The 23951-nt window shown below is 49.0% G+C and overlaps 1 protein-coding gene across 1 annotated transcript in view; it reads right to left on the bottom strand.

The window, feature by feature from the left end:
- Positions 1 to 23951, bottom strand: part of LOC146839281 (uncharacterized) — a 396410-nt gene that overhangs the window by 295996 nt on the left and 76463 nt on the right. The window contains 1 exon segment of the mRNA XM_085650760.1: positions 17636 to 17852. Within this exon segment, the coding sequence (XP_085506886.1) occupies positions 17636 to 17852 (217 nt within the window).

Below are 23951 nucleotides of genomic sequence, written 5' to 3' on the forward strand. Positions count from 1 at the left end.
CCTTACCCCAGAAGAAGTGTATGGGAATGTGCAGACCCTGGTGGCGTATAGAACCCGCCTGCAGTCAACTAATCCTACGGGGCTATCCCAGTACCCTATGCGGGAAGTACACCCCATCTACCACCCAGAAGTCACGGAAGTGGTAGACGCCCTCGGGGTAGTTACTCGTCCCAGAGTGGAGGCGCGTTTCCAGGAACAATGGGTGTATACTCCCTGGAAACGAAGTGAGGTGTTGTCACTAAAAAGACAGTTACCAGATCCCAGGAAGAATCCCACCGCGTATTACAAAGAGCTTACTGAGGCGGCTTCCTCTGCAGTAATGACGTTGGCAGACATCGAGCTATTCTTCGCTTTACTAGTACCGGTGGACATTTGGCGCCAGGTGCACAATCAAGACCATGCAACGAATTTGGGGGAACCTGGGAACAGCTACGGGGATGGGATAGAGATCGTAAACCAGGGAATAAGCCCCGGGCGGAAATATTGGCCCTTCCTGATAGGATAATAAATTATATGCATTCACTGATCCCTCCCCGAAAAGTGGATTGGGATAAGTTGACGGCCTGCAAGCAGAAGAAGGATAAGAGTGTATCCGATTTCTTTACGAGATTTGAGGGAGTTTATCGACTTCAGTGGACAGGACCTAGCCACTGAGGGGGGGGTACGGTTGTTCGTGAATCGCTTCGTGACCAATCTGCTGCCGGAAGTATCGGCTCGATTACAAGCTGCTGAAAGCACCTGGACAACCACTACCCAGTCGACAATATTGAGTATGGCTCAATATTATGAACATCGTGAGAATGAAAGCAAGGACAGGACAGAAAAGAAGTCGAAGGACTTGAAGACTCGAGTATTGTTACAGCAAGTAGAGAGAGGACGGGGAAGAGGGAGAGGGTCACAGAATTTTGCATCGAGAGGGGCGGGTCCGACGCAGACTACGGGACGGACAGATTTGGGCATAAATCAATGTGCCTTCTGTAAGCAGGAGGGGCATTGGCGAGCCCAGTGTCCGTTATTATATGAACAGAACAGTGCTCCGAGAGGTCGGGGAAGGGGACGTTTTTCTGGGCAGCGAGGGGGATCTACGAAACCGCTTCATTCGGCAACAGGTGAGATGGGTCAGAACTGTTTTGATCACGGTCAGGGAAAACAGTATTACAATGATGATTGTGTGACAGGCGAGGGATCAGGTTATTCTCAAGCATAGGACAGCCAAAGACAGAGTCAGGGGCAGGTGTCGATTCCAATTGATCAAGCTGGACCTTATGTCCATGCACGATTACTGAACGCATCAGGTAAGTTCCTAGTTGACACAGGGGCCATGAACAGTTCTGTTTCACGTGCCCTAGTCCCGGGGGCTGCTCTGTCTGGCCAGAATAATGTGTCTGTGAGGTTTTCTGGAACTCCGGTGGTAAGCCACATCTCACAACCGCTTCCCCTTACCCTGGGGCCGGTATCAATAGACTCACCTTTCCTTTTGACCTCCCAGTGTGGAGAGAACCTTCTAGGCATGGACATATTGAAAAGATTGCATGCTCGCATCTATTGTTCCCCGTAGGGGGTTTACCTGACCATAAAAGACCCTTCTACCCTCTGCGCGCAATGCTTATCTAAAACAGAATCTCTACCACCAGAACTGGCGTGCATTCCGAAAACCCTCTGGGCGACCGGAGACACCGTTGTGGGCCATTTGCAAATTCCCCCAGTATCGATTACTTTAAAACAGAACGCCCAGTTGCCGAAGATTCCCCAATATAAAATTGCCCCTGCTGGGGAACGAGCTCTAATGGCTATCATTCATGATTTGATAAAAACCAGAGTAGTGGAAGAAACGGCCTCTAACACGTGTAATAGCCCTATTCTTCCGATTCTTAAACGAGCCCCGGTACAACAGACTCCTGATTATGCTGATACCTATCGATTTGTGATTGACCTCCGAGAAATCAATAAGATCGTGGTACCCCAGTACCCTGTGGTACCTGATATTAATTCCATCTTGACGATGATTCCTCCAACGGCACAATTTTTCTCAGTCATAGATTTAAAGAACGCCTTCTTTAGTATCCCCATACATCCAGATAGCCGCTATCTTTTCGGCTTCTCATTGGGGGGCCGTAGCTTCAGATTCTGCCGCGCCCCCCAGGGGTTTACAGAAAGCCCCAGTATTTATAGTCCGGCACTGAAAAGGATACTGGACACCTTGAGCTTGCCGCCAGGTAATGTATTACTCCAGTATGTTGATGATCTCCTGGTGGCCTCTGACACTGAGGAGGGCTGCCGGACGACAACAGTGGATTTACTACAGCATCTGGCAAAACATGGTAACAAGGTATCACTGTCAAAGTTCCAATATTGTCGACCGGAGGTGACCTATCTCGGTCATCTCCTGTCGAAGGAGGGAAGGCGATTGACCTCGGAGCGTATTGCATCCATTACTAACATGTCTGTTCCTCGCACGCAACGTGATGTCCGTGCTTTGCTTGGCATAACCTCTTACTGTCGCCAGTGGATCCCTAACTACTCCCTCATCACTAAACCTTTCTTGTATTTAATCACCAAAGACGTGCATGAACCCCTACCCTGGACTGATGAGTGTCAAATGGCTTTTCTTTCTCTAAAGGCTGCTTTATGTTCTGCTCCTGTGCTTGGCACCCCAGACTACCGGAAGCCTTTTGTGCTCTACGTGCATGAGGTGGACGGTTGTTGGCTTTCAGTGTTAACACAGGCCTTTGGAGGTAAGCAAAGACCCTGTGCATATTTTTCAGCGGTTTTGGACAACGTCGCCAGAGCACTTCCCAGCTGCCTGAGAGCCACGGCCGCTGTAGCGGTGGCGATCACGCAATCGGAAGGGCTAGTCCTAAATACGGATCTCACAGTGATGGTACCACACGCTGTGGACGTATTGTTAAACAGGACACAGACGCAGCACTTAACCAGTGCGCGTCTTACGGGGTACGAATTGACCCTGTTTGCACCTCACATAACAATCAAGAGATGCGTCACTCTGAATCCTGCCACGTTGCTACCCCTCCCCTCAGGAGAAAGTGGCCAGGATGTACATGATTGCATATTTCGGACTGAAGAAGAAACAAAGGGCCGGATAGATCTAACAGACACCCCCTTATCGGAACCCCAAGGAGAATTGTATGTTGATGGCTCATGTTTTAGATTGCCCAACGGTACTACGGTTGCGGCTTATGCAATTACCACCTTGCAGACCGTGGTCGAGGCGGCCAAAGTACCATATCTTTCCGCCCAAGCGGCCAAATTAATTGCACTGCTAAGAGCGTGTGACTTGGGTAAGGGATTGAGGCTGAACGTCTACACCGATAGCCAATACGCTTTCGGTGTAGCCCATAGTTTTGGGAGGTTGTGGGCAGAACAAGGGTTTCTTACATCCCATGGTGAAAAGATAAAGAATGGACAATTGGTTGAACGACTGCTGGCTGCATTACCTTTGCCAGAAGCCCTCGCCATTGTAAAATGTAGTGCCCATAAGGCTGTAACTGATGATGTTGGGAGGGGTAATGCTTTTGCAGACAAGATTGCCAAGGAAACTGCCCAGTCCGATACCCCCTCCATGTTTGTGGTTAGTCAGGGCAGAAGGATGGTAGAAGCAGACATTTTTCGAAACACTGTAGATAGTGTGAAGGAATTGCAACAGGAGGTCACCCCAGAGGAACTGCAGTATTGGCAGGAGCAGGTGGGGCGGTTAGACGAGAATGGGTGTTGGACGGACCTGTCAGAAAAATGCAGATGGCTGCTACCGAATGCATTTGTGAATGCGGTGGTGGCCATGGCACATGGTCCCGCCCACGTCGGGGTCCGAGGCATGTGTGCAATGTTGGACCCTGTATGGTACAACATCAATATCCAAAAAACGGCCAGAAATTTGGTCCAGCATTGTATGATTTGCCTTCAACATAACCCGGGGGGTGGTACCCCTGTTTTGTCAGGTAATTTTGCCCCACCCACCTTGCCTTTCGAGGTACTCCAAATGGATTATATACAGCTGGAACGGGTTAACAACCTCAAATATGTTCTGGTGGTAATCTGTACCTTCAGTAAATGGGTGGAAGCGTACCCCACTAGAGAAAACACAGCTATAGCAACTGCGAGAGCCTTAATAAAGGAGTTCTTTCCCCGATATGGGTTACCACGAGTAATCTGGAGTGATGATCCTTTAATGCCAATTTAGTTCAACATGTATGTAAAGGTTTGTCCATACGACAGAAGTTCCACGCCGCACGGCACCCTCAATCGGCAGGCCTAGTTGAGAAATATAATGGGATCCTGAAGCTAAAATTAGCCAAACTACAGGACACGACTGGCATGAAATGGCCTGATCTTCTACCATTGGCCCTGTTGTCTGTAAGAACGACCCCTCATTCTCGGAGTGGGATTTCCCCTTACGAGGTGGTTTTTGGGAGACCTGCCAATGTATGGGGGGTGCCCCGGCCCAAGTCATTTAGGGATATTGAGTATCCTATGTTAGCCGACTACCTCTATGCGTTAACTAAAGATCTCCGTTCTATCCACCAACAGATTTCAGCAGTACTGCAGCCTCTGCCGGAGGGCCCCGGACACAGCATCGAACCAGGTCAGTGGGTCCTAATTCGGAACTATCAGTGGAAGTCGAGCCTGGAACCCCGCTGGACTCGGCCACATCAAGTGCTTCTGGCCACAAGGACGGCGGTAAAGGTCGAAGGGAGACAGCATTGGATTCATGTTTCCCATCTGAAGCGTGTCCCGCTTCCCTTGCCCGAGGATTGCCAGGACCAGGAGGAGAACGAACAGCACAGAGGTGAGCACGACACCGAAGAGTCACCCTCCCCCGAAGCCCACGGAGAAACGGAAAGGCAGGGAGAGAGGGCCACGAGTTCGGGGTCAGCTGCGGCAGATAAGGCCCTGCCTGGGGACCAAACGTGTGACCAGGAGGGCCACACACCTCGTTCCTTATCTGATCCCACTGTGCCCATCTTGTTCATGAATCCTGAAACCCCTGGTCACACTCGATACCACCTGCGGCCCCGCAAACGGAACGGGATCCCCCGGTCCGGCTTACAATAAAAGGTGAAGTCTAAGCTAAGGGACCTAGGGGATCATATAAACACTGGACTGAACTCGTGGAGGGCGTGGAACTTTAAGTGATAGCCCTGTTCAGAAAGAAGGTAGAGACACGGATAGCAAAGGGGGCCCAGGTAACCTTCCTCTTCGACCAGAGTTGCGTCAAGTGCAGCTCCCACGAGAGAAGTTTTTGCACCCTTGATTTTTATTTTTTTATTTTTTATTTCTACTGTTTGGAATGCTAAGAGTCTGCCTGTGAGGCTCTAACACGGACACAGGAAAGAAGCACCCTCCGGCAGATTGGACTGCTTGTAAACTCTTTTTGTTTCCCGAGCTTAGAACTGGACTTTTAGTGAGAATGTATCCCTTTGCTCGTTTCGCCCTTGAGGAGGAACGTCCCATAATCCCTCGCCCTAGGTATGCATATTTACCAATGTTTTCCACATGGAGTTTGCGTGCTAAAATTGTGTTTATTTCTATAATAGCTGTGTCATTTCTATTATGTTTAGGATTGTTCATTTATCTAGAATTCCGCCACCCAGTCCATACCCTGGTGTTATCTACCCCCACTCCTCAGGAACACCATTTTCAGACTTTGGCCCCTCACAAAGAAAGGCATCGCCAGACTTACGTACATAATGCCTTTATAGAGATGTTGCATCAAACCCACAGTTCCACGAATGTCACCGATTGCTGGGTATGTGGCCTCCTCCCTTCAGTAATGCATAAACATGATTTGTTTATTTCAATGCCGTTGTCACATTTAGGGAGCTGTGAAGCTTGGTTTAGATTGTTGTCTATGATATACGAGCATTATACTGTAGACGCACACAGATTCTCGGAGAAAGATTATGACTTAATCTTGGCCTACATAGAGAGGCATCAAGGATTCACTCCCAATGCAGAAGGTACTGACGGCACTTTAGATCCAACAGCCTGCATGAATGTGTACATGGACCATGAGAATGATACATGGCTAAGGAATGAGATATTAGATTTTGTATCCTTCAATTTCACCGAATACTTCAGATATTTTCAGGAACGCAATGTCTCAGAAGACAAGATTATCCCAGTCCCTGTATTAAATACGTCATCCTCCTTTTGTATCCAGGGTTCCGGCCATTTGTTCGTAGGATTTAGCAGATGTAATTACACTTATCGATTACGGACTTTTAGTAGTCCGCCAATATTGACTCCCCCGAACATATATATCGTATGTGGGGAAAATGCTTACACCTGGCTTCCCAGGGGATGGTCGGGCAGGTGTTATCTGTCCTTCCTCTATCCTCCTGTTTATATTGCCCCATCAGATTATCATAAATCTCATTCCCTGAATAAAAGAAGTCTGTTATCCACATCCACTGATAATGATGTCACTGATCAAACAGATACCCCGGCCCAACATTTCGTAGACATTATGAAAGGGGTCCTACCTATATGGGGCCCTATCCTCACTAGTAAGGAAATTAGGAGGCTGTCCAGGGTGGTGGAAGGAGTAGTCAATACCACTGCCGGGATATTGACTAATATCACTGTTGAGCTTCAGGCGACCCGGCTTGTGACCCTTCAAAATCGTCTTGTTCTAGATGTCATATTGGCCGATCGCGGAGGAGCATGCCGGGTGATCGGGAGCTCCTGTTGTGTATATATACCTGACTCCGCCCCTTCGGTTCATTTAGCCATTCAGAAACTCCACCGACTGGCATCAGAAATCCATACGGAGACCGGTACCTGGTCCCTGTCAACTTGGTTCTGGGACCTTCTGACCACTTGGGGGTGGAAACTATTCATGGTCCTGTTGGGTATCGTGGGTTTCCTTTTTACCTGCTGTATTTGTATCAAGTGCGGCCCTGCCTGTTCTTATTGTGCCACCCAATTTCGCTCTGCAATACCTAAGTCCCCACCTACCCAAGCTCATGCCCAGATGACCCAGAAAGAAATTCATGACCTAATGCAGATAGATGAGGGCATTTTTGAGGAACAGTCATATTTGTTTTTATTTTATTTTAGCTACACTATGCTAAAAGGGCCGTTCTGTAGGATCCAAATTAAAATATATGATTAGCATAGCATAACTAAAACTAGCTTATTTGATTCAGCCCCGTAATAAGGCCCTTTTCGTCTAAATTAAGTTAGTACGACGGAAAGGGCCGAAAACAGAACCGCGGCCATCTTGGCCCTCAACTCTCTCGTCTTGTAGGAACTACAATCACGTGGTTCCCTGAGCCCATATTTTCCTTATTTAGCATGCACCAGTTTAGAAGACAGGCTGAATTGTATTTACGACCGAGAAGCAAGGTCACATCTGCCAAAAGGGAGTACCAAGCAAAATTCCTTCTGAACCTGGGACGAGAAGGGAGTCACCCGGCCGACCTTCTATTCTTAAAGATAGTAGCCTTTTTTGTATCGCTGAAACTAGATATAGGATGAGCTCATTAGGAGCGCCTGGACGGGCTGGTACTTTTCCACTTGTAAGGCTTTGTATGTTGCGCTGTAATGTATAAAAGTATGAGTTTGTCAAGGAGCCAGCAGTCTTCCTCGGCATACCTCTTGGGTGAGGATCGATGAGGCTCCTCTATGTAGAGTTTTCTGTCTGGCCAATAAACGCTTGAACCTTCTACGTTGCCAACTGCTCATTATTTGACTTACATTGCGGGCCACTGGTAAGTGTGGCCCTTGAGATGAAAATTTGGATACAACAATGTCTTTCCAATTCGTAGTAATTATCTGTAAGGAAATGGCTATATACAAATCTATAAATTTGCGTGCATTACAATGAACATTCCATATAGGTGAAGCACCACCCAGAAAGATATGGACAATCTCAAAGGAGTGGTCAGTAGCTAATATTTCATTCAATTTTAACCAAATACGAGACCAAAAAGATTTAACTAACGGGCAGTGAAAGAACATGTGAAAAAAATCACTATTGGTATGAGGGCAAGACCAACATTTTTTGGAATCAGACAGTTTGAAATTATGCAAGTCTGATGGAGTGAAAAAAAGTGGAGTGAAAAAAAGTCTATTGTAAAAAAAGTACAAAGTCTGTGTAGTGCTAGCAGAACGGGAAACAGTGTGTATCTTAGACCATAAGGAATTCCAAACCTGAAGGGGAAACTCTTGAGCTAGATCTTTTCCCAGGAGAGTTCAAGTTTGGATTTGGTTCTTTCAGCAAGGTGGCAGGAAAGTAGTTTATAAATAGCCGCAGCTCTAAGAGGAATAGAGAAATCTGGTAGTGATGGGGAAGGGGTTGTGTCAGTAGGGGGAAGAGAGGCGACTTGAGAGATAATGAAGTTTAAGGAGTTTTTAAGCAAGATATATTGAGAAGAGTATGCAGTGGAAAGATGAAAGGAGACACGAATGTCAGAGTAATCTTGTAAGGAGTTATTAACAAGGAGATGATTAAAGGTAATAATACCTTTGTCAATCCATTCCTTCCAAAAAAGTGCTCTGTTATTGATCTTTAAGAATTTGTTATACCAAATTGGAGTTGAGGAAAGAAACTCTGACTGCGAAAGAAAGGAGCGAAACACAGAGAGCAAGTGCTCTAGAATGCTTAAAGATAGGGGTAAGAAAACGCTACGGAGGCCGAGATAAGCGAGTAGCCGTATTGAAGGAAAAAGGTGAGTTGGGCAAGTTCTATGTAGCTCCAGGCTGTCGAAGGAGGATCAGATGAATCGGATAGAAAGGGCCAAATTTGTTTTAAAGTGAAGGCAGAATGAAAGCGAGTGAAGTTGGGAAAATTGACTCCACCTGAGTCTTTGGGTTGTTGAAGACGGGAAATAGAGATCCTAGCCTTGCGATTATTCCATAAGAATGAGGTAAAGATACGATTTATTGTTTTAAAAAAATAGAGTGGTAGGGAAATCGGAAGCATAGAAAGATAAAAATTTACAATGGGAAGGAGCATCATTTTGATAGTGGCAAGCCTCCCCCACCATGACAAGAAAAGCGGAGACCAGTTGTCTATAAGGGAGGAAAGCTCTTTAACAATATCTTTCTGATTAAGCTTAATGGTTTCTCTAATAGTGTTAGCGTGAGAATACCAAGGCATTTAATACTACCAGAGTTCCACTCAAAACCGGAGCCCTGAAACATGTGAGGAAGGCAAAATTTGTTAAGGGGTAAAACCTCAGACTTGTCTATTAAGTTTAAAGCCAGAAACCAGAGAGTATTCATGCAACAATGAAAAGAGTGAAGGTAAAGAGGTGGTCGGATTAGAGATATAAAGTAAAATATCGTCAGCGTAAGCAGTAAACTTGATATCAATGTTCTGAAATGTGAAGCCCGTATATGATGGTGAGCGTCAAATTTTTTCTAAAAAGGGTTCTAACGCAAGAACGAAAAGAAGAGGGGAGAGAGGACAACCCTGCCTGGTGCCTCTATGCAGAGAGAAATAATGAGATTGAGAGCCATTAACCCAGATAGAAGCAGAGGGGGCGGAGTATAATAAATTAATGTATCGAATAATAGTGGGGCTAAAGCCGTGCCACCTCAATGCACCAAACATGAAATCCCAGCAAACTCTATCGAATGCTTTCCCAGCGTCCAGAGTGATAGCAGCGACTGGGGAGTCCATCTTTGAGGCAAGATGAATGATATTGAGGAAAGTTCTCGAATTGTCAGTAATAGATCTGCCCTTGACAAAGCCAGATTGATAAATGTTGGTAAGGTTAGGAATAATTATGTTAATACGAGAGGCTAGAACTTTAGCATAAATTTTACAGTCAGTATTAATTAAAGAAATAGGTCGATATTTTTTACAAAGGGAGGGATCTTTATCTTTTTTAGGGATCAGACATAACATTGCCTGTGTAAAAGAACCTTTGGATTCCCCTTCGGCGAGAAAATAGGTAAACAAAGAAACTAGATGTGGCAAAAGGATATCCTTAAAATACAAATAAAAACGGACCGTAAACCCATCAGGGCCAGGTGTTTTATCTTTGGGGAGAAGAGTAATAGCATTGAGTATTTCTTTTTCCGAAAGGGGGACATCGAGGGAAGAAAGTTCAGGAAAACTATCTGAGGGCCTGGGAAGAGACTGAAAAAAAGCATCAATTTGATCCTGAGAGGGAACGGATTCTGGAGTATAAAGTGAAGAGTAATATTGGACAAAACAGTCAAGGATTTTATCATCGGTGTATTGATGATTCCCGTGTGAATCAACAATGGTTATTATTTTGGATGTTTGTTTTTTGATTTTAAGATAATTAGCAAGAGATTTGCCAGCTTTATTGCGGCCCCCGTACAACTTGGCATGGAAATTAAGAAGGTTATTACATGCAGAGTCCCAGGAGATGTTTGTTATATTGCATTTTAGCTTTAATGAGAGAGGAAAGTGCTTCTGAGGAATTTGTGGTGAAGTAAAGATGCTCCAGGTCTTTAATTTGTTTAAGAATTTGAGCAGACGTAGATAGAGCTTTTTTCTTTTTTCGGGATACAAAGTCTATAATGAATCCTCTGGAAGTAGCCTTAAAAGCGTCCCAGATAAAATGAAATTGAGAAGTAGAATGAAGATTATTTGTGAAGAAATCCGCTGCAAAGAGCTTAAATTGTTCAGTAAACTGTGAGTCAAGGAGGAGCGAATTGTTAAAGCGCCAGCGCCTAGAGGTATGAGTAGGCGAGGGAAAATCCATGTCAACTATGACAGGGGCGTGGTCGGATATTAGAATAGAGCCTATTTCTGAATTAGTCATAATTTGAAGGGTGTGTTGAGTAAGAAAAATATAGTCAATACGGGAGTGTGAAGCATGAACTGGAGAGAAAAAGGAAAATTCTAAAGTGTCAGGGTGGGAAAGTCTCCATGAATCTATAAGACCTCTGGAAGAGATGGCCCTAAAAAAGGACGTTTGCATCTTATTAGGTACATATCTGGTGAGCGATTTGCGATCTAGGAAAGGGTCCATAAGTTGGTTACAATCACCCCCCACAACTAAATCATCAGTCGCAGGAGAAGAAAGAAGCATGGAAAAATCATTCCAAAAGGTTAAATCTACACCATTAGGGCCATAAACATTACAGAAAGAACATTTTGTATTATTAACAGTAACATCTATAAACAACCATCTACCACAGTTATCACGAAGCTCATTCAGTAGCTGAACAGACAACGATTTATGAAATAGAATAATTAGACCATTTTTGTTATTTACTGCCGGAGAGCAAAAGGCCTCCCCAACCCATTGCTCACGTAAAGAAGACAAATCCTGTGAGTTAAGATGAGTTTCTTGTAACAGCGCAACATGACATTTCAATCTTGTTAAGTGAGATAAAACACGCTGTTGTTTAACAGGAATACAAATACCTTTAACATTCCAAGAAATAACACGAAGACCGTTCATTTCTGGAAGTAAAATAAATATAAGCAGAAGAAGGTAGAGAATTTAAAATGGAGTGGGAAAAGAGAGAAAAAAGGAGAAAAAATGTTGGATAGATATAAATGACAGAAGAACCAAAAGTGAGGAAGCTAAAGCATGTGTCCACCACGGAAATGGTGAAAGGAATAGAGGAAGAAAACAATGGAGTACCATAAACAGCAATAGAAAAGAAGAACATATGGAGTAGAATAAGTATTGTAAATGTTGCCAAAAAAGTAGAGAAGAAAGGGATAAAAAGGGAAGGAAGGGGGGGAAGAAAGGTGAGAAAAAGGAAAAGAAAGGGAAAGGGAAAGGGAAAAAATAGAAAGGACAATAAGGGGGAACAGAGTCCCCCAAAAGGTAGCAGAAAAAAAGATGGGTCGAAAAGCCAAGGGGCTTTATCCATAAAGCACAACCAAACAAAAAACATTAATGTGGGAGGGGGCAACGAAGAACAAGACAGCCGAACTAGGAGGAGACAGCAATAAAGAGCAGGCTGTCATAAGCAAAAAAGAAGACAGACTATGAAGTGAAATACATAACAAAAGGCAACCTAATAGAACAAATGGAGGAACTTACCAAACATCTAGGGAGAAGGAAACAGCAGCAGGGTGAAACGCACATTCTAAACAACAGGGCAATACGAATGGTGACCTTGACAACAACACCGAAAGGGGAAGACATGCAAGACAAAAAAGGAATGAACAAAAGCAATATAAGAACTAAACTATACATTTTAAAGTAGGATTAAACCAAGACGTAGTACTCAGACATTAACAAAACAAAACAGTTAGGGTTTGCTCAATTCCATGAGTTCTCCTTTGTGAGTATGAATTAACTTCTTCAGGTCTGCAGGGTCTTCAAAACTGTAGGTTCTATCTTTATAAGTCACTTTGAAAAAACAGGGATGGATCAGACCATAACGTGTGTTCATGGATCTCAGCGCAGGTCGAAGGTCCAGAAATTCCTTCCGACGAGAAGCAGTAGGTTTGGAAACATCCTGAGAGAAAAAAACTTTATGGTCAGACCAAATCATTTGCTTATGTTGCTTAGCAGCTTGGAGAATCATCATGAGGTCTGAGTAGAGAAAGAAATAGGCGATGATTCCCCGAGGTTTAGATGTAGAAGAGGTATTCCTTGGCCCCAGGCGATGGGCGCGTTGTATGTTGAAGTCTGAAGATTTTGGGGGGCCAACAATTTGAAGAACTTGGGTTTTCAAAAAATGGATCATGTCCGCCTCTTCAGAACCCTCCGGAATACCATAAATGCGGAGATTATTGCGCCTATTGCGATTTTCTAAATCTTCCGTGACTCTTTTGAGCTGGCTGATTTCCTTAGTGAGTGTGTCAACTCTGGCGACCGCATCTTGAGCATCACTAATCCTCTGCTCTACATCAGAAAGTCTCGTATCTAGACTAGACCATTTGTTATCCAGCCTCTGAAGTGTAGTAACAGTGTTTGTCATAAAGGGACGGATAAGGCGCAATTCCTCCATGATGTCCTCGAGAGTAAGAGGTAGCGGAGACTTATTTGGGGAAGGTGAGTCTTTTTTGGTCCGCTTGACAGATGAAGGATTAGAATCTTTACGACTCCCTGAGGAACCTACATGAGATTTACTTGAATGCGCAGTATCCATATTGAAGGTGTCGCAGCAGATGATGACAGAAGATGGCAGACGACAGCAGCAGGCAGCACAGCAATAATAGTGAAGCCACAATAATAAGAAAAAGTATGGCGCAAGAAAGTGATAAGCCCCAACACAGCACAACGATGGATAGCGTTGAAGTTTAGAGCGCTTAGAACGTACCTCAGGGAAACAGCGAGTTGTTAATGAGAGCAGAACGAAGGAGTCATCAGCACCAGCAGCACCAGAATAGCCGAGACGAAATATCAGGGACCATCCGTTTTGAAGATCCTGCGCCGCTGAAACAAAATTCCCTCACAACGAACCGGCTCAACCGAGCGGGGCTCCTCACAAGACAGCCATCCCGTCCCACCGCGCGCACACCACGCAAAGGGGCTTTGACAACTCCTCTAATAAGCATTGCTTCGCACGTTCAAAGCCGTTTAATTACAGCACCCATTCAAAGAGCTATCACACTGAATGGACTACTCGTCAGGAAAAACAAAATGCCACATGAAGAAGAACATCGTTCCATAGGTTGTTAGGCAAAAAGGTTGCAAGAAAACACAGCCTGTGTTCACTTGAAAATCTCCTCAGGAAGAGCAGCGTTTCGCACAATCAGTCGGTAAAGTAATAACCTCCTTCAAACCCATTGTTCAATCAAAACCCAGTGTTCATTCAGAAAGAATACCTTCAGCTGGAAGTATTACCTTTCTAATATGAAGCGCCATGACCAGGAAGAAAAATGCTCCAGACACTGTTAGGCGAAATGCCCTTTCCGCCTTCACTGCCTGTACTTGAGAGCAGAGAAATGTCCAGCTCAATGCACCCGTGTTCCTCGCGCCGCCGCCATCTTAAGCGACGCGTCTGAGGAGAACACGAATACGGCCCAAAAATGATATTAAAGGCACTCTACGAGCGCCGCAACGCCTACTCCGTGTCCTTACTTCATTCCGCCTCCGATATCCGGAAAAGGAGCCGGCTCACGAGAACTCCGAGCTCCGGAGTCCGGACATTGCCACAGAGGCGCGCAGGAGCTCACAAATATGCGGCCATCTTGACTGCGCGCAAGCCACGCCCCCGTGTATCTGGGTTCTAATCTCATAAAGAGATTAGTAGAGTGTATCTAGAAATAAATACATATATATTTGATATATATACCTGTGTGGTGTCCTTTTCATTTGGTAATTCAAGAGATTATAGGGTAAAACAAGCTGCTTTACAGTCCTCAGAAACTTAGCCTGAAGGCTGCTCTCCACAGCTACCACTAGGATAGCTTTCTTTAAAAGGTTGCCTTAAACCTATCTACCATAAGAGTCGAATTGGACTGGTGCGAGGTGGCCACTATAACTAGTGACCAGCATATGCCAGGCTAACTTCTCACACTCGGTCACTGGCTAGTGACCCAGACTCTGTCCCCTCTGCTTTCAGGTTCCTTCCATCCTAGATCCAGGCTTGAATCTCTTCGGACACTTCTCCTCTTCACGGCAGCAGCAGTTGTTTGCAGGCTTCCATTGAAATCGACAACGCGACCCGACACCAAAAGACACCTATGCACCCGGCTTCCCTGGGTGAGGTAACTCGAGTACTCCGGTGCTCCCGTGGGTGCTAGCCCTAGAACTTCTGAAGTCCAAAAGGGTTTCGTCCTGACTCGACTCTAAGTGTCCCTAATCTTTACATTTCCAAAGGCGATATTGCCCATAGAAGATAACGAGAACCCGCGGTTGTGTTATCACACTGCATACAGTCCCCGTGGGTCCACTGTGTCACTAAGTTGGGTGGTTCCTTGGGGTCCCAGCGATTCTACAGGCTCTAGGCCTTGTGTCTAGTTCAGTCATGGTTCTTCTACCACTTTTTTGGTATATGGTTTGGTACGCCCCTAGGGCTCAAACGTGTATTTGTGCTTTTACGGATGCTTGATCACTTGTAACTTAAGTACTTTGAACTCTAGTCTCATAAAGAGACTAGAGGGGTGTGTTTTATCTTAAATACATATATGTTGAATACATACCTGGTGTGGTTGTCTTTTCATTTGATCATTCAAGAAGTTATGGACTGGTAAAACAAGCGGCTTTACATTCCTTCAAGACTTAGCCTGAAGGCTGCTCTCCATAGCTACCACTAGGATAGCTTTCAATAAAGGTTGCCTTTAACCTATCACCATAAGGGGTTGGTTGGACTGATACAAGGTGCCCACTAGAACTAGTGGACAGCATATATCAGGCCACCTTCTCACAGCGTTCATCAGTCAGAAGTTCCTCAGACAGTCTCTTGCGTATCCCCCATGTAGTCGAGAGGCAGTATCCTCGTACCACCACCTTATAAGCATTCGATTCAACAGCGCGGGATGACGCAGTGACGTTGTTAAGAGTGAAGTAGTGCTCTACGTACTGGGCAAGGTCCACCTGGAAGGGTGAGCCGGACAGAGCCTCCGCTTGTAGACGTCATGTGGGCATGAGGGGACGTGAGCACCCCATAGAGCGGCATTAGAGGAGAATGATCAGACAGAGTGTGCGCCGGATACTCCATTCTGTCCAACTGAGCACCGAGGTGGGATGTACAAAGTAGGAGATCAGTTCTGGAATGAACAATATACAACCTGACAGAATATTCACGGTCTGTCAGGTGTGTGAGCCGCCAAGCATCATGAGGATGGATGTAGGTCGCACATTGACAATGAAGGCGAGCAGCGAGTTCAGATGGTATCGCTCAGAGAGGAGGCGTGGATTCATCTAAAACCACGTCAGAGACACAACTGAAATCTCCGCACCAAAGACGGTGAAGTGCCAGACTCAGGGTGTCAGGGGTTGGGAGCGTATATCGCAGCTAGTGCCAGGGGAGAGCCGTTAAGTTGTCCCTCCAGCAGCACATATCTACCCTCTGCCTCTACTTTCTGAGTGGCCATGACATATGGTATCCCCAGTGCGATCCACAGGAGAACCCAGCGGGCAAAGGAGGAGGTCGTGGTGCTATGTACCTGTCCCCGCCACCTCACTCGGAGTTTGTGTAATTTGGCGGCGGTGAGGAGTGTTTCTTGAAGCATCGCTATATGGATGTCCTGTCTCTTGAGGTAAGCACACATAGGATGGTGTTTCACTGGCGTAGCCATGCCCCGTACATTCCAAGTAATGATATCATATTGGGTAACATTTGACGGTCTGTGTGTTAGCCATGTGGTGCATGTCATGTGTAAAGGGAAAGATGGTGCCGTAAGAGCAATGCCTAATGGAGCAAGGGTGTGGGCCCGGCTATTGTAAACATCTCTCAGTCCCGTGCCCATGGTTTGCTACTTACAGACCTTCAGCAAGCGATGCGGGGGATCAGCCAACGCTGAGTCGCTGTTCCATCCCCATGACTGACTTGCAGATCATCTGTGGACCTGGGAGTCACCTGTGGTCTGCAGTGAACCCTGCTTTTGATGAGGAGTGAGAGCCACCGAGTCTGATCCTGACTCTGAAGGGTCTCGGTCCTATTGAGGGGCTAAAGGGTTTGCACTCTGAAGGGTGGCCACCACCACAGCTCGGGCTTGCTCCTCCGCTGCTTGGTCTTCAAAGGGTCATGGTCTTGGGGGTGGGAAGGGGGTGACATCTGTGCCACCACGGTTTGGGATCTAGCCAGGTATCCTCAGGACACTCCGGGGACATGGATTTCAACAAATGCTTCACCTGGAGCCATGTTCAAGCATTGTCTGGGGATTGAAAGATGTGGGTCAAGCCTCCATCGAGAGCGCGTAGTTTAGTGTGGAATGAGCCTCTAAGGAAGTCTCGGTATCCAGAATGACTTGGAGCCCCTTGTCAAACTGCGCCAAGTGAGCGTGGAGTCTGTTCTGGGTGTTGAAGGCTACTTGGGGGTCTTGTCTCCTTGTGTCAGATCCATTGAAGCAGCACCACCCACCATTCTGTTGAGGTTTTGTAGTATTAGGTTTCACTTTGTCCATGGTGGTGCGTCCCCTGGGTGTACTGCAGTCAATGGTGCCCACTGCGGTGGGTCAAGCCGGGTCCCTGGAGGCAAAGGCAACTAGTGGCCTCAGCCAAGAGTTGAGGAAGGGTTGTGTTGAGCGCAATGGAGAATCGCAGGAGGCCGGTCAAATGCTAAGCCCGCCGTCACGGGTGAAGGAAGTGTGGACTTGACATGCTGTCACCGTCGGAAAGCCTGTGCTTACCCCATCTCCTAACAGAGCCGCGTTACCTGTGAACTTGGCAGGACAGAAGCACTACTGATTTATGGTGGCAATCTCACTCAGAATCTCAAATCAAAGTTCAACTCAAGGATTTCACCTCTGCTTGGTGAAGTCACCTCAGTTGTTTATAGACAAAGGTAAGCTTATAGCAAGTACTGTGTGAAAATTGAAAACTTTTGCAAAAATATGAAATGTCGCCCATTGATTAGGGTCCATTAAATTGCACTATTAGAAGGATGAGCGCTACTTGGTTCAAAGATCAGTAGCAACACCAGGATCTGTGAGCTCTGCTGGACCAAATGATGTCTCAGAAGTGTCCCGGCCATATCCCTCTTCTGCCCTCGTCCGACCAGTTAAACCTCAGACACAGCTCCTTGGCGACCACGAAGGACTCGGTAAATATTGCACCCCATTTGTTCAAGCGCCCTCTTAACGGCAGCCACAACATCTAGTACTGAATTCATGTAGTTCCAAAGTCTTGGAGATCCAGTTTTATCTTTCAATTCTCCAAGAAAGGCGAAAGATTCTCCCTCGTGGCAGGGTATCGTGGCAGCAGCATCGAAGGCAGTGGAGGGCGATGCTGAGGCTATGTCAGTTCCTCGAAGCAGGAACTGGTATTGAAGCGCTATGTAAAAAAGAAAACATTACCATGGGAGCAAAGTGTTCAGAACCAAGGATTCAGAGGGATAAAATAAAAGGGGATACTTAGTTGAAATGTAGTTATTATACAGGGAACAGGGTAGAATGTATCGAGCTGCGTCCCTCTTAGGGCAGAGAGATTGGAGTCAAACGATGGAAAAATGACCTGGGATGCTAAGAAGGGGAGTGGTGCAGAGAAGGGACAGCAGGTGGAGTTCAGTTTAAAGGGAAGGAATGGGTATTCTGAAAGAAGAGAAGAGAAGGTGGAAAGGAGTTTAAAACAGGTATTGGGTCAGCAAGCTACAAGGTTGTTACAGTGACAGCTGGGGTCAAAAGATCAGTTACACTGATGTATGAAGTGAACAGAACCGACAGAGTGACTGCGATGTATGGCTTCATCTGCAGGGATAGGATCTGCACTCATTAATGGAGCTGGGCAAGTAACATGTAGAATGGTTTTCAATTCTCCATTGCTTTTCTGTTCTTTCTCTTAGGAAATAACAGAGTTATTTTCCTTCTCAAATGCTGGACTTCATAGCGCTGTGTGCAGGGATGAATGATCCGGTTTGCAGTGAGGCGGGAGAGCAGCCTGTGCACACGCAGGACCGAGCTGAGGCAGGAACCAGCCCCAGGACAGGGATTCTGAAAGACCCTGGACCGATGGTGCTGGGAGAAGAGGGCGCAGAGGGGCCTGGTCAGCAGACCTGGAAGATGCGCTCAGGGAGGCGGCGTTTCAGCAAAGGAACTTGTGTTCTGGAACCCGAGGCCAGACAGCTCGAGGTGGACTCAGATGAAAGACGCGGCTGATTGGCAGATGCCAGAGGCCTCCTGAAGTTTACTGAGGATGGAACACGTTTGGACTTCCACAGAGTCAACAGGACACAGCAGGGGTGCAGCAATGTATGGGGTGACGTAGGACCAGCAGGCATGGTCCTTGTGTCTGGGTGGCATGATGCTAGCGGTGCAGCGATGTATGGGGTGACGTAGGACCAGCAGGCATGGTCCTTGTGTCTGGGTGGCATGATGCTAGCGGTGCAGCGATGTATGGGGTGACGTAGGACCAGCAGGCATGGTCCTTGTGTCTGGGTGGTATGATGCCAGCGGTGCAGCCATGTATGGGGGGGACGTAGGACCAGCAGGCATGGTCCTTGTGTCTGGGTGGCATGATGCTAGCGGTGCAGCGATGTATGGGGTGACGTAGGACCAGCAGGCATGGTCCTTGTGTCTGGGTGGCATGATGTCAGCGGTGCAGCGATGTATGGGGTGACGTAGGAACAGCAGGCATGGTCCTTGTGTCTGGGTGGCATTATGCCAGCGGTGCAGCGATGTATGGGGTGACCTAGGACCAGCAGGCATGGTCCTTGTGTCTGGGTGGCATGATGCCAGCGGTGCAGCGATGTAGATGTATGGGGTGACGTAGGACCAGCAGGCATGGTCCTTGTGTCTGGGTGGCATGATGCTAGCGGTGCAGCGATGTATGGGGCGGACGTAGGACCAGCAGGCATGGTCCTTGTGTCTGGGTGGCATGATGCTAGCGGTGCAGCGATGTATGGGGTGACGTAGGACCAGCAGGCATGGTCCTTGTGTCTGGGTGGCATGATGCCAGCGGTGCAGCGATGTATGGGGTGACTTAGGACCAGCAGGCATGGTCCTTGTGTCTGGGTGGCATGATGCCAGCGGTGCAGCAATGTATGGGGTGACGTAGGACCAGCAGGCATGGTCCTTGTGTCTGGGTGGCATGATGCCAGCGGTGCAGCCATGTAGATGTATGGGGTGACGTAGGACCAGCAGGCATGGTCCTTGTGTCTGGGTAGCATGATGTCAGCGGTGCAGCGATGTATAGGGTGACGTAGGACCAGCAGGCATGGTCCTTGTGTCTGGGTGGCATGATGCCAGCGGTGCAGCGATGTATGGGGTGACGTAGGAACAGCAGGCATGGTCCTTGTGTCTGGGTGGCATGATGCCAGCGGTGCAGCAATGTATGGGGGACGTAGGACCAGCAGGCATGGTCCTTGTGTCTGGGTGGCAGGATGCCAGCGGTGCAGCGATGTATGGGGTGACGTAGGACCAGCAGGCATGGTCCTTGTGTCTGGGTGGCATGATGTCAGCGGTGCAGCGATGTATAGGGTGACGTAGGACCAGCAGGCATGGTCCTTGTGTCTGGGTGGCATGATGCCAGCGGTGCAGCAATGTATGGGGTGACGTAGGACCAGCAGGCATGGTCCTTGTGTCTGGGTGGCATGATGCCAGCGGGGCAGCAATGTATGGGGTGACGTAGGACCAGCAGGCATGGTCCTTGTGTCTGGGTGGCATGATGCCAGCGGTGCAGCGATGTAGATGTATGGGGTGACGTAGGACCAGCAGGCACGGTCCTTGTGTCTGGGTGGCATGATGCCAGCGGTGCAGCGATGTATGGGGTGACGTAGGACCAGCAGGCATGGTCCTTGTGTCTGGGTGGCATGATGCCAGCGGTGCAGCGATGTATGGGGTGACCTAGGACCAGCAGGCATGGTCCTTGTGTCTGGGTGGCATGATGCCAGCGGTGCAGCGATGTATGGGGTGACCTAGGACCAGCAGGCATGGTCCTTGTGTCTGGGTGGCATTATGCCAGCGGTGCAGTGATGTATGGGGTGACCTAGGACCAGCAGGCATGGTCCTTGTGTCTGGGTGGCATGATGCCAGCGGTGCAGCGATGTAGATGTATGGGGTGACGTAGGACCAGCAGGCATGGTCCTTGTGTCTGGGTAGCATGATGTCAGCGGTGCAGCGATGTATAGGGTGACGTAGGACCAGCAGGCATGGTCCTTGTGTCTGGGTGGCATGATGCCAGCGGTGCAGCGATGTATGGGGTGACATAGGACCAGCAGGTATGGTCCTTGTGTCTGGGTGGCATGATGCCAGCGGTGCAGCGATGTAGATGTATGGGGTGACGTAGGACCAGCAGGCATGGTCCTTGTGTCTGGGTGGCATGATGCCAGCGGTGCAGCGATGTATGGGGTGACGTAGGACCAGCAGGCATGGTCCTTGTGTCTGGGTGGCATGATGTCAGCGGTGCAGCGATGTATGGGGTGACGTAGGAACAGCAGGCATGGTCCTTGTGTCTGGGTGGCATGATGCCAGCGGTGCAGCAATGTATGGGGTGACCTAGGACCAGCAGGCATGGTCCTTGTGTCTGGGTGGCATGATGCCAGCGGTGCAGCGATGTAGATGTATGGGGTGACGTAGGACCAGCAGGCATGGTCCTTGTGTCTGGGTGGCATGATGTCAGCAGTGCAGCGATGTATAGGGTGACGTAGGACCAGCAGGCATGGTCCTTGTGTCTGGGTGGCATGATGCCAGCGGTGCAGCCATGTATGGGGGGGACGTAGGACCAGCAGGCATGGTCCTTGTGTCTGGGTGGCATGATGCTAGCGGTGCAGCGATGTATGGGGTGACGTAGGACCAGCAGGCATGGTCCTTGTGTCTGGGTGGCATGATGCCAGCGGTGCAGCGATGTATGGGGTGACGTAGGACCAGCAGGCATGGTCCTTGTGTCTGGGTGGCATGATGCCAGCGGGGCAGCAATGTATGGGGTGACGTAGGACCAGCAGGCATGGTCCTTGTGTCTGGGTGGCATGATGCTAGCGGTGCAGCGATGTATGGGGCGGACGTAGGACCAGCAGGCATGGTCCTTGTGTCTGGGTGGCATGATGCTAGCGGTGCAGCGATGTATGGGGTGACGTAGGACCAGCAGGCATGGTCCTTGTGTCTGGGTGGCATGATGCCAGCGGTGCAGCGATGTATGGGGTGACTTAGGACCAGCAGGCATGGTCCTTGTGTCTGGGTGGCATGATGCCAGCGGTGCAGCAATGTATGGGGTGACGTAGGACCAGCAGGCATGGTCCTTGTGTCTGGGTGGCATGATGCCAGCGGTGCAGCCATGTAGATGTATGGGGTGACGTAGGACCAGCAGGCATGGTCCTTGTGTCTGGGTAGCATGATGTCAGCGGTGCAGCGATGTATAGGGTGACGTAGGACCAGCAGGCATGGTCCTTGTGTCTGGGTGGCATGATGCCAGCGGTGCAGCGATGTATGGGGTGACGTAGGAACAGCAGGCATGGTCCTTGTGTCTGGGTGGCATGATGCCAGCGGTGCAGCAATGTATGGGGGACGTAGGACCAGCAGGCATGGTCCTTGTGTCTGGGTGGCAGGATGCCAGCGGTGCAGCGATGTATGGGGTGACGTAGGACCAGCAGGCATGGTCCTTGTGTCTGGGTGGCATGATGTCAGCGGTGCAGCGATGTATAGGGTGACGTAGGACCAGCAGGCATGGTCCTTGTGTCTGGGTGGCATGATGCCAGCGGTGCAGCAATGTATGGGGTGACGTAGGACCAGCAGGCATGGTCCTTGTGTCTGGGTGGCATGATGCCAGCGGGGCAGCAATGTATGGGGTGACGTAGGACCAGCAGGCATGGTCCTTGTGTCTGGGTGGCATGATGCCAGCGGTGCAGCGATGTAGATGTATGGGGTGACGTAGGACCAGCAGGCACGGTCCTTGTGTCTGGGTGGCATGATGCCAGCGGTGCAGCGATGTATGGGGTGACGTAGGACCAGCAGGCATGGTCCTTGTGTCTGGGTGGCATGATGCCAGCGGTGCAGCGATGTATGGGGTGACCTAGGACCAGCAGGCATGGTCCTTGTGTCTGGGTGGCATGATGCCAGCGGTGCAGCGATGTATGGGGTGACCTAGGACCAGCAGGCATGGTCCTTGTGTCTGGGTGGCATTATGCCAGCGGTGCAGCGATGTATGGGGTGACCTAGGACCAGCAGGCATGGTCCTTGTGTCTGGGTGGCATGATGCCAGCGGTGCAGCGATGTATGGGGTGACGTAGGACCAGCAGGCATGGTCCTTGTGTCTGGGTGGCATGATGCCAGCAGTGCAGCGATGTATGGGGTGACGTAGGACCAGCAGGCATGGTCCTTGTGTCTGGGTGGCATTATGCCAGCGGTGCAGCAATGTATGGGGTGACGTAGGACCAGTAGGCATGGTCCTTGTGTCTGGGTGGCATGATGCCAGTGGTGCAGCGATGTATGGGGTGACCTAGGACCAGCAGGCATGGTCCTTGTGTCTGGGTGGCATGATGCCAGCGGTGCAGCGATGTATGGGGTGACCTAGGACCAGCAGGCATGGTCCTTGTGTCTGGGTGGCATGATGCCAGTGGTGCAGCGATGTATGGGGTGACCTAGGACCAGCAGGCATGGTCCTTGTGTCTGGGTGGCATGATGCCAGCGGTGCAGCGATGTATGGGGTGACCTAGGACCAGCAGGCATGGTCCTTGTGTCTGGGTGGCATGATGCCAGCGGTGCAGCGATGTAGATGTATGGGGTGACCTAGGACCAGCAGGCATGGTCCTTGTGTCTGGGTGGTATGATGCCAGCGGTGCAGCAATGTATGGGGTGACGTAGGACCAGCAGGCATGGTCCTTGTGTCTGGGTGGCATGATGCCAGCGGTGCAGCGATGTAGATGTATGGGGTGACCTAGGACCAGCAGGCATGGTCCTTGTGTCTGGGTGGCATGATGCCAGCGGTGCAGCGATGTATGGGGTGACGTAGGACCAGCAGGCATGGTCCTTGTGTCTGGGTGGCATGATGCCAGCGGTGCAGCAATGTATGGGGTGACGTAGGACCAGCAGGCATGGTCCTTGTGTCTGGGTGGCATGATGCCAGCGGTGCAGCAATGTATGGGGTGACGTAGGACCAGCAGGCATGGTCCTTGTGTCTGGGTGGCATGATGCCAGCGGTGCAGCGATGTATGGGGTGACCTAGGACCAGCAGGCATGGTCCTAGTGTCTGGGTGGCATGATGCCAGCGGTGCAGCGATGTATGGGATGACGTAGGACCAGCAGGCATGGTCCTGGTGTCTGGGTGGCATGATGCCAGCGGTGCAGCAATGTATGGGGTGACGTAGGACCAGCAGGCATGGTCCTTGTGTCTGGGTGGCATGATGCCAGCGGTGCAGCGATGTATGGGGTGACGTAGGACCAGCAGGCATGGTCCTGGTGTCTGGGTGGCATGATGCCAGCGGTGCAGCAATGTATGGGGTGA

Source organism: Triturus cristatus, chromosome 4_1, assembly GCF_964204655.1.
Source record: "Triturus cristatus chromosome 4_1, aTriCri1.1, whole genome shotgun sequence".
Lineage (NCBI taxonomy): Eukaryota > Metazoa > Chordata > Amphibia > Caudata > Salamandridae > Triturus > Triturus cristatus.